Raw genomic sequence first — 11,684 nt, forward strand, 5'->3', positions numbered from 1 at the left:
CTTGTACCTCCAGTGATGGTGGTAGGGGCGGGCATTCTTCCAGGATTGAGCGGCTTAATGCTGTGTAAGCTCCACTCATTCATGGAGTCAGGACTGCCATTAGAAAGCATGGGGCTCCATATAGCCTGCATGACATGGTCAACCCCCCCCCCCCCCACACACACACACACATACACACTCAAAGAAGGGGCTACAACCACTTCAGCCCCAGAAGGATTTGCCCCCTTAATGACCAGGCCATTTTCTGCGATACAGCACTGCGTCGCTTTAACTGACAATGGCGCGGTCGTGCGGCATTGTACCCAAATAAAAATTGACGTCCTTTTTTTTTCCACAAATAGAACTTTCTTTTGGTGGTATTTGATCACCTCTGCGGTTTTTATTTTTTGCACTATAAACAAAAAAAGACCAACAATTATATATATTATTATTATTATTATATTTTTTTTTTCTGCTATAATACATATCCAAAAAAATATAAAAATACTAATTTATTCATCAGTTTAGGCAGATATATATTCTTCGACATATTTTTTTGGTAAAAAAAATAGGTTTATATTGATTGGTTTGCACAAAAGTTATCCCATCTACAAACTACGGGATAGAGTTAGGGACTTTTATTCATTTTTTAATTGTTTTTACTGGTAATGGCGGCGATCTGCGATTTTTTTTTTTTTTTTTTTTTTTTTTAGCGGGACTGCAACATTGCGGCGGACAAACCTGACCCCAAATTAAAAACTTTTTGGGTACTGGTGACAATATTACCTTAAAAAAGTGCTATAAAAATACATTGATCAATGTAAAAATGACACTGGCAGGGAAGGCCCCACTGCTGAACTGATGGGGCCCGGGGAACTTTAAATGCAGGGAGCTATAGCCCATGGAGTTACTTAGCATGCACCCAAAGGAATTTAAGAGCCTGCTGAACTGATGGGGCCCAGGCAGGGCTGGTGCAAGGATTTTTGACACCCTAGACGAGACCTCATTTTGCTGCCCCCCCCCCCCCCCAGGCTCCACCCCCTTTCCCCTGCCCATGTAAACCCCCCCTTTTTTTTTTTTAATGAAGCGCCCATCAAATGCAGCCTCACCAGCGCCCTTTAATGAATGTTTGCTTGCTTCCATTCATTCGGGAGATGGGATACAGACACAGTCCCCCTGCCGCCGCTGCTCCTCTGACACTATGTGTGAACGGAGCAGCGGCTGCCTGCTGATGCTGAGACTTAGTTGCCTGCTGCAGAGAGAAGAGAGTAGGAACACCAGTAGCCGGGCGCCCTAGGAGGCTGCCTAGTGGTAGCACCGGCCCAGGGCCCAGGAAGCTGTTATTTTATTTCTGGGAGCTACAGTCCAGAAAATCACTGTGTTTGGACCTAAAGGTATTTAACCGCTTCAGATCTGCGCTATTGCCAAATGACGGCAACAGCGCGGACCTACATTGCCGGGACTACGTCTATTGACCTCGTCCCGTGCACGAGCGGCCTGCGCGGGGCGCGCTCGGTGATCAGCGAGTATGTGAGACTCGCCTGATCACAGATCAGAGTAAGGGGTCGATCCCGACCCCCTACCACATGATCAGCTGTCAGCCAATGACAGCTGATCATGTGATGTAAACAGAGCCGGTAATCGGATATTTTTTCTCCTCGCGCTGACAGCGTGAGGAGGAAAAAAAATGGCGATCACCGGCGGCTGTGAGAGGGACATTGCCAGTGACACCTAGCAATAGGCAGCAGTGCCGCCTACCACTGCCCACCAGCGTCACCCATCAGTGCCCACAGTGCCACCCATCAGCGCCCACATCAGAGCCACAACAACAGTGCTGCACATCAGTGCCACCCATCAGTGCCACCCATCCGTGCCAAGGGGTTAATATGGCGCACAATGGAGGTAGCCGAGTACATATAACTAAAAATGGTGGAGGGAAGGGGGTGGGTTGGGGGTTCCTGAGAGGGGGAACTTGATGGTGGTAGTTAATGTTTCACAACAAGTTCAGGTATTAGTCCATGTAAGTCCACCCATCCGTGCCACCCATCAGTGGCCATCAGTGCCGCCTTATCTGTGCCCATCAGTACCGCCTTATCTGTCCCCATCAGTGCCGCCTTAACTGTGCTCATCAGTGCCGCCTTAACTGTGCCTATCAGTGCCACCTTAACTGTGCCTATCCGTGCCCATCAGTGCAGCCTGTCAGTGCCCACCAGTGCCGCCTCATCAGCGAATATCAATGAAGGAGAAAAATTACCTGTTTGCAAAATTTTATAACAAACTATGAAACATGATTTTTTTTTTTTTCAAAATTTTCTTTTGTTTAGCAAAAAATAAAAATCCCAGCTGTGATTAAATACCACCAAAAGAAAGCTCTATTTGTGGCAAAAAAATGATAAAAATTTCATTTGGGTACAGTGTTGTATGACCGCGCAATTGTCATTCAAAGTGCGACAGCGCTGAAAGCTGAAAATTGGTCTGGGCAGGAGGGGGGTTTAAGTGCCCGGTAAACAAGTGGTTAAAGAGTCCCCTCCCTGCTCCTGGGTCCCTTGCTGAACTGGAGGGGACATGGGCTTGGTATAGGTGGGCTGCCCCCCCCCCCCCCTCCCCTTATCGGCAGCCCTGCCTGGAGTACTGTAAGCCCAACCGATCTGATCCCAGGCTGGACTCACAAGAATTAAGCAGAATGATGTGACTGCCAGCACTGGAGGAAGCCGGGGACAGTGCAGGAGCAGTGTGTGGACAGGATGGATTTAAATTGTGATTTTTTTTTAAATTAACACAGGAAAGTAAAAAATAAAAAAAAATGAACTGGACTTCCTCTTTAACAAATGTCTTCTTTGTCATTATACAGGAGTGAGCTGGCCGGATATGCATCGCCTGGCCGACCGCGTTCACCTGGAGGAGCTGACCAAAGCTGGCATCTTGAAGGGCAACGTGGAGGACATGATCAAAGCTCACATGGGCGCGGTGTTCATGCCTCATGGCCTGGGTCACTTCCTGGGCATCGATGTCCATGATGTTGGAGGATACCCCGAGGTCAGTACATTGGAAGTCAATGGGAGTTCACACAGCAAGATCAGATAATGGGAAAAAAAAACAAAAACAATTGCTTCCTTTGGAATAAGTAACGGGCAACAAGTGGTTAACCTCCTACAACTTACCAGTTAAAATCTTTCCTTTTCTCATCTGTTTTTAGTGGTTTGAGTGAAGTTTTGGTTTAAAGCGGAACTCCAGCCAAACCGCACAGCTGAAATAAATACAGCTAAACTTTTTTCTAACCGGTTGAAATATTTGTGATTCTGACCATCCAGTCTTGTGGCTTCACACACCCGAAATGCCAGATGGGTCACCCTGCTATAAAGGCCCATAGAGACCCACTATGACAAAGATTTATTGCACCGCTAAATACCTCCCTTTGCTGCCTAAATCTTTTTCCAGCTCCCAGTGCCTGAAAGCATGTATGTTGTCATCTATGTACAATTCAGTTAACCCCTCACTCAACATCTGATTAAATCACTGAATATGCAGCTTCTTTATCTTTTTAATCCCTGCCTATGTTCCAGTTTAAGCTGGTTTCCTGTTTCAAGGGGGCTCCTTTCTCTTGCAGCATCCTACAAAGCCACCCTTGCATTCAGGATTAGAGTTGTATCTCCCTACACTGTGTAAATCAATAGAATCACACAACCCCATAGCCTGGAATGTCAAAGTACCCCCCTGCTCCTCATCCCCCACCCCAATCCCTTCTCCAGTCTAACAGACTGCACTGTACACTGTTATCGACTCTTTTTCTGTAAAGACTGGAAGTTAAGGAAAGCAGCTCTGAGAGAGCAGGAACCAGCAGCATTGACCGCTGCAAATTGCAACTTTTGGGTAAGAATTTTAACAAATAGTTTGCTGGGGAATGTTTATTTTATTGTGCTCAATGTGTTAAACAAAAGAACCCCAAGGGTTTAACCCTTTCGCTGCCAGGCCCATACATTATATGGACCTGACAGCGGGTGGCTAAAAATTCTGAGCAAAATCCTATGTCATGTGACTAGAAACCTAGGCACAGGGTCATGTGACCAGAAACCTAGGCACAGGGTCATGTGACCAGAAACCTAGGCACAGGGTCATGTGACCAGAAACCCAGGCACAGGGTCATGTGACCAGAAACCCAGGCACAGGGTCATGTGACCGGAAACCCAGGCACAGGGTCATGTGACCGGAAACCCAGGCACAGGGTCATGTGACCAGAAACCCAGGCATAGAGTCATGTGACCAGAAACCTAGGCATAGGGTCATGTGACCAGAAACCCAGGCCAGGGTCATGTGACCGGAAACCCAGGCACAGGGTCATGTGACCGGAAACCCAGGCACAGGGTCATGTGACCAGAAACCCAGGCATAGAGTCATGTGACCAGAAACCTAGGCATAGGGTCATGTGACCAGAAACCTAGGCATAGGGTCATGTGACCAGAAACCTAGGCATAGAGTCATGTGACCAGAAACCTAAGCATAGGGTCATGTGACCAGAAACCTAGGCATAGGGTCATGTGACTAAGAAACCTAGGCACAGGGTCATGTGACCAGAAACCTAGGCATAGCGTCATGTGATCAGAAACCCAGGCACAGGGTCATGTGACCAGAAACCCAGGCACAGGGTCATGTGATGAGAAACCCAGGCATAAGGTCATGTGATCAGAAACCCAGGCACAGGGTCATGTGATCAGAAACCCAGGCACAGGGTCATGTGACCAGAAACCCAGGCATAGGGTCATGTGACTAACAAACCTAGGCACTGGGTCATGTGACCAGAAACCTTAGCACTGGGTCATGTGACCAGAAACCTAGGCACAGGGTTATGTGACCAGAAACCCAGGCACAGGGTCATGTGACCAGAAACCCAGGCACAGGGTCATGTGACCAGAAACCCAGGCACAGGGTCATGTGACCAGAAACCCAGGCACAGGGTCATGTGACCAGAAACCCAGGCACAGGGTCATGTGACCGGAAACCCAGGCACAGGGTCATGTGACCAGAAACCCAGGCATAGAGTCATGTGACCAGAAACCTAGGCATAGGGTCATGTGACCAGAAACCTAGGCATAGGGTCATGTGACCAGAAACCTAGGCATAGAGTCATGTGACCAGAAACCTAAGCATAGGGTCATGTGACCAGAAACCTAGGCATAGGGTCATGTGACTAAGAAACCTAGGCACAGGGTCATGTGACCAGAAACCTAGGCATAGCGTCATGTGATCAGAAACCCAGGCACAGGGTCATGTGACCAGAAACCCAGGCACAGGGTCATGTGATGAGAAACCCAGGCATAAGGTCATGTGATCAGAAACCCAGGCACAGGGTCATGTGATCAGAAACCCAGGCACAGGGTCATGTGACCAGAAACCCAGGCATAGGGTCATGTGACTAACAAACCTAGGCACTGGGTCATGTGACCAGAAACCTTAGCACTGGGTCATGTGACCAGAAACCTAGGCACAGGGTTATGTGACCAGAAACCCAGGCACAGGGTCATGTGACCAGAAACCCAGGCACAGGGTCATGTGACCAGAAACCCAGGCACAGGGTCATGTGACCAGAAACCCAGGCACAGGGTCATGTGACCAGAAACCTAGGCACCAGGGTCATGTGACCAGAAACTTAGGCATAGGCTCATGTGACCATTGCTAAAGAAGAAAGCAGATCGGCAGCATGTAGCGAGTGTACACCAGAAATCTGCAATCAGTAAAGGTCGTCTAAACACAATGTAAAGTTTGGGAGGGTCTGTTTGGCTGCCAGGCTTCCTGACGTTCTCCCGTGTCAGCGGGAGCCTCGCTGTTGTCAGCCTGGAAGCCGGCTTGGACGATCGTACGCCGGAGCTCCATCCAGAAACGGATTCTGTTCTCCGTCCTCACTGTGATTTCTTCCCCCCATGGCCAGAATGTTCTCCACTGCTCGTTAGGAGTTGGAGATGAATTGTGCCGTGTGTTCCAGGCCTGGAAGTGGCCTCCCTGTGACAGGGGAGTGTGTTGGCTTTGCTTGGCTGGGTTGTTTATTTCGGATTCCAGTACAAGCTGGAACCAAGGACCCAGCTGGATCTGCTCTATAGGATGGACGGTGCACCGAGTGGTATCAACATTTAGAGCATTATGTGACCGTGGCGAAGGTTCACAATGCAGACTGCTTGCGTTCCGAGCATTCGTTCCTGGACAGGTACTGCCCTAAACATTCGTACCACTTAGTCCACTGCCTAGCTCCATCCAGTCACAGCAGCTTTCAGCCTCTACAATTTAACAGGCTGCCCGCTGCAGAGCTGGATGGTGTGCCTGTGGTCAGAAGGAGGAGGAATAGTGCCCCATCGTTGGTGTCACTGGGAGGAATAATGCCCCATAATTGGCATCAGTGGGAAGAATAGCACCCCATCCTTGGTGTCACTGGGAGGAATAGTGCCCCATCCTTGGTGTCACTGGGAGGAGAGTGCCCCATCCTTGGTGTCACTGGGAGGATGATGCCTCATCCTTGGTGTCACTGGGAGGATAGTTAACAACAAAGCCTGGGGAATGCCCAGGAAAAAACCCAAGCCTACTTACCAACCAGCTCGCAGACAACCAAATTAATACATTGGGAGGATAGTGCCTCAATGTTGCTGTCACTTGGAGAAATATCATTGGAATGGTACCCCATCATTGGTGTCATTGAGAGGAATAGTGCCCCATTATTGTTATCAGTTGAAGGAATAGTGACCCATCGTTGGTGTCATTGGGAGGAATAGTGCTCCATCATTGTTTCTAATGGAATGAATAGTACCCCATTGGTGGTATCAGTGGGAGGAAAATAGCACCCCCAAGGGCCAAATAAATGCAAGCACAGGGCCACATCCAGGCCACAGGGTGCAGTTTGAAGACCACTGGTTTAGAGTAATATAAGAACCCTCCCTCCCCCATAAGCTAGGTTACAGGTCCCGCCCCTTTTTCACCCCCCACCTTCTGATGAAGTGCTCAAGTTCTCCTCTTTCTATCTCTCGGCCCCCCGGCTCTTGTTTTCATATGATATGTTTGTAGTCAGATTTGCATATTGACATTTGCCAATAATCTCTCTGTGGTTCATTTTTAGGGTATCGATCGCATTGACCTGCCCGGCCTGAAAAGCCTGCGGACAGCCCGAACCCTGCAGGAGCGAATGGTTCTCACCATCGAGCCTGGAATCTACTTCATCGACCACGTCCTGGACCAGGCCCTGGCCAACCCCGCTCAGGCATGCTTTATCAACAGCAACGTCCTGAGACGCTTCCGAGGGTTCGGCGGTGTAAGTGAATTTTGCTGCTACCATCGCCCCACCCCCACCTGTGCTAATTTAACATTTCACTTCAATTAACACGTATGTAAAGGACACTGCTCCAAGCAGACGTATATGGTGACCGGACGCAGGTGCGCAGGCTCTCTGGAAGCCACCAACTTTCCCCCAGGCATACAAACACATAAGCCGCACTCCGCTGTTTTCATGGCTGAACTGCCGAAAGATTTTTTTTTTGGTGTCAGGTCAGAAAGACATTCTCTCCCTCCACCTTCTCACACAAACTTCACCCAATGGGCACAGCAGGCATGCACCCCAGTGAACATAGGGATAGGGATGCTTGGAACGCCTCATAATGGGCACAGCAGGTGTACAGACCCGGGAACTCCGCACAGGGATGGTGGGAACCCCTCATGATGGGCACAGTAGGCATGCTTTTTAGTGAACTCAGCACAGGGGTGGTAGGAACTCCTTATAATGGGCACAGCAGGTGTACAGACCCAGGAACTCAATGCTGGGATGGTGAGATTACCCATAATGGGCACAGCAGGCATGCATACCCTTTTGGATATTAGAAATTCTTGGTGGGTTTAACTCTTCAGCATCACGTTTTGAGAGGTCAGGCTTGTATTGATACACTTAAAGCAAACTGATCTCTTTTTATTTCTCTAAAATCCTACAAGATGACCTTTCCCCTTTAAGTCCAATCTGACTAGTGAGTGAGGCTGTGGGTGAAGGGTGCTGTGCGGAGTGATTCATACGGGTGATATTGGTGATATCTGTCCCAGTGATAAGATAGAAAAACGTTCTATCGGCACAATTTCTGGTGGGATTTGGCACAACCTGCACTGCAAATGTTCCTTATTGCAGAGCCGTTAGGAAGCTGACATGGCAATAAAGATGTAACTGTTTCCTCTTATAAGATCAGTCCCTGCTGAGAGTCCCCCCGCAGTCAGGCTGTACTGCAGAGGGAATTCTCTCTTTCTAAATACCCGGGCGTTTTTCTGAGATGGTAACGTGCGCTCATTACTAGGCTGAATATAAAAACCGCCATACTTTCCTGTTCACACAAAGAACACGAGTTGCTTCATAAAATTAAAAAAAAAAAAATGGCTTGGGGGTCCCCCCCCCCCCAAGATCCATACCAGACCCCTATCCGAGCACGCAGCCTGGCACTTTTCTTTTAGGTAAATGGGTAGGGGTACGATGTACCCCATACTCATTCACCTAGGGTGGGGGCGCAGGATCTGGGGGCCCCCTTGTTAAAGGGGGCTTCCAGATTCCGATAAGCCCCCTGCCCGCAGACCCTGACAACCACCGGGCATGGGTTGTCAGGAAGAGGCTCATGTCCTCATCAGCATGGTGACAAGGTGCTTTGGGGTGGGCAGAGCTCTCCTGCCCCAAAGCACCCCCCCCCATGTTAAGGGCATGTGGCCTCGCTTGTCCCCCCCCCCCTTTCCTGATCTTCTGGGCTGTATGCTCAGATAAGGGTCTGATATGGATCTTGGGGGGACCCCCGCGCCATTTTTTTTGGCGTGGGGGTTCCCCTTAAAATCCATACCAGACCGAAGGGTCTGGTATTCTCTTGGTGGGGGGGGGGGGGGGGGACCTCACGCAAATTTTATTTTTTATTTTTGGCGGAGATCCCCTTTAAGATTCTCAGTACACAAGTCGCACTGCAAGTCGGATCATCTTGATCCGACTTCCGACTTCTGGTGCAACTTCTATTCAAATCAATGGGCTCCCATAGGGAACCACTGATTTTGAATAGAGGAAGAGAAACGCGGCTGAAAGCTAGAAACGCTGGATGAGGCTTAACGCTGTAATCTGCATAGCAGTGCGGTGCGAATCGCATACTATGTCCAACATCGCACCAGTGTTAACCCAGCCATAAAAAGGAAATTCGAATATAGAACTGAATTTATATTTAAAGTCTAACTGAAGGCAAAACCTTAGTTTTGGATAGAGTGGAGATGGATTAGAATGTGTCAGTTTTTTTTATTGCTGTCTGTGTCCCCTTTAAGGAAATTAACCCTCTCTATTTGTCATGTTTACCATTATTTATTTTATCATTAAAAGAGAAATTAAAAGAAAACAATTTGGGTTGTTCCCAGAAAAGTAATAGAGGGGAAATCTTCCATTGGGGAAACAGTTCTGGTGACCTGGGGGTCCCCAAGGAATTCCCTTAATTTGCAGGGATTTCCTCTCACTTCCTGTTTGGCTATGGGACAGGAAGTGAAGAGAAATCTCCACAATGGGACAGGAAGTGAAGAGAAATCTCCACAATGGGACAGGAAGTGAAGAGAAATCTCCACAATGGGACACAGATGGTGAAAAAGAAAACATGACAGGAGTCATAGCCCTCCCTTGCTCTATCCAATATGAAAAGAGAAAGTTTTTCCAATAGTTCTACTATAAAAATAAAATACTTTTATTTACACCAGAACTACATTTTTTTTAAAGCAAACTCTGATCAAAATAAAAGATGTTTATTTCTATTTATTTTTCGGTAATCCATACTTTTGTCCCACTGGGGAGATTTCCTTTCACATTTCTGGAGACGCAACAGGAAGTAAAAGTGAAATCTCCCATGAGGATCTCTCTGTGGCCAGGTGATCACCCCAATGGCAGTGTCTGCCCCGCGCCCCTCTCCTGCCCCACCGGCTGTCACAGGGGGTCAGGCCAAACTGTAGCTGTAGACTTGTAAAGGGTTATAATTATCAAGCAGTCAGGGTGACTTTTCCCAAACATTGACTGTTGGCGAATCAATCAGTCAGTCAAATCACATGCACCAGAAAGATTCACCAGCAGTGAATATCAGATGAACGGCTTTATAAATATGCCCTAAGTCAATCATGGTGAACCTTGGCACCCCAGATGTTTTGGAACTACATTTCCCATGATACTCATGCACTCTGCAGTGTAGTGGAGCACCATGGGAAATGTAGTTCCAAAACATCTGGGGTGCCAAGGTTCCCCATCACTGCCCTAAGTGTTGTATTTCCATTTATGATACGATAGTAACCGCCCACCCCAACCTCCTTTTCCGCAGGTGCGTATCGAAGACGACATCGCAGTGACCGCCAGCGGCGTGGAGCTTCTCACCTGCGTCCCCCGCACCGTGGAGGAGATCGAATCTTTCATGTCGGAGTCCAAAGATGAGGGGAAAACCCTGAGCAAAGTCGTCCTCAGCCAAGGGTTGTGAGCGGCGTCTCCGGAGGAGGGAGGTGGGGGGGCGGGACCCCCCAAAGCATCTGCGTTTCCTGTGCCTTTCAATCATTGACTTTTTCTAATCTCTAAAAAAATCTTCTAGAAAAATAAAAATCAATTTCTGCAGATATAATTGCCAAACCAAACACGCAGCAAATCCAATCCTGTTTTTAATCATTTGACATTTGAAGAACTGGAGCGTCAGTAAAAAAAAGCCAAATACAAGCCTCGCTCTGTTCCGCTAAGTGGATGCAGTTTGTTTGGCGGAACAGCCGGGGAATCTTGGCAGCGCAGCTCCGTTATTGCTTTTCAGATGTACGAACATATCAGTTACCAAATAAATGCATTTCAACAATAGCAGGATATCGAGGGGAGTGTTTTATTTTATTTTTATTTTTTTTTATGGGTTCGGTTTGTAACGAATGCCCCAGGAGATGGCGGCGTACATAAATGTGTACTGACAGTTTGCGATGGCCGCGGCGCTCGTACACAGCCCCTCCCCCCGGTGTTCCAGAGCCAATATGAAGCTGGAATGGTTCTTGGACGGGACAAACTAATACCGACTCTGATGCAACAATAATGAACCCAAGTGTCATTCTACTTCTGTGGCTGGATTAAATGTTCCCATCCGCTGCTATGGAGATAGCAGTACAGTGGTACCTCGGTTAGCGAGCATAATCCGTTCCAGAAGAACGCTTGTAATCCAAAGCACTCGTATATCAAAGCGAGTTTCCTCATAGGAAATAATGGAAACTCAGATAATCCGTTCCAGTGGCACTGCTAGTGTATGCAGTACCGCATGTAACCAGAGGTGGGGGGGGGGCACTATACCACCTGCTCCTTGAGTTCCCTGAAAATGTTAGTTGACTTCTAGTCATCATACTGGAATTTAGAAGGTAACATTGAAACTCCTCTATTGATCTGCACTCAGTGACTGGATACCATGTAACTGTAGCTCATTGCTGAATGAGCACTGTTTGCTCCTTTAATGATATATGTATTTGTTTGTTCGTTTGTATGTAAACAATAGACATTTGTAAACAATCGGAGCCGCTCGGATGCACTCGGAAAGGCTCAGAGACACTCAGGAACGGAGTGTTTCAGAACGGCTCCGAGTGTCACCGGCACCCCCCCGCACCTCTGGCCAAATGCGGTACTGCACACCCCAGAGGCTTGAATTCTGATCGTTTTGGGAGACAACGCTCGCAAACCGAGTCAG

General features: G+C 48.2%; 1 protein-coding gene across 1 annotated transcript in view; it reads left to right on the top strand.

Moving 5' to 3' along the window:
* PEPD (peptidase D) overlaps positions 1–10,822 on the top strand; it is a 249,397-nt gene extending 238,575 nt beyond the window's left edge. The window contains exons 13-15 of the mRNA XM_073605776.1: positions 2,831–3,015; positions 7,076–7,267; positions 10,308–10,822. Coding sequence (XP_073461877.1) covers positions 2,831–3,015; positions 7,076–7,267; positions 10,308–10,460 — 530 coding nt within the window. The 3' untranslated portion in view covers positions 10,461–10,822. The remainder of the gene's footprint in view (positions 1–2,830; positions 3,016–7,075; positions 7,268–10,307) is intronic.
* Positions 10,823–11,684: the final 862 nt, after the last annotated feature.

The sequence above is a fragment of the Aquarana catesbeiana genome, linkage group LG11 (assembly GCF_042186555.1).
Source record: "Aquarana catesbeiana isolate 2022-GZ linkage group LG11, ASM4218655v1, whole genome shotgun sequence".
Lineage (NCBI taxonomy): Eukaryota > Metazoa > Chordata > Amphibia > Anura > Ranidae > Aquarana > Aquarana catesbeiana.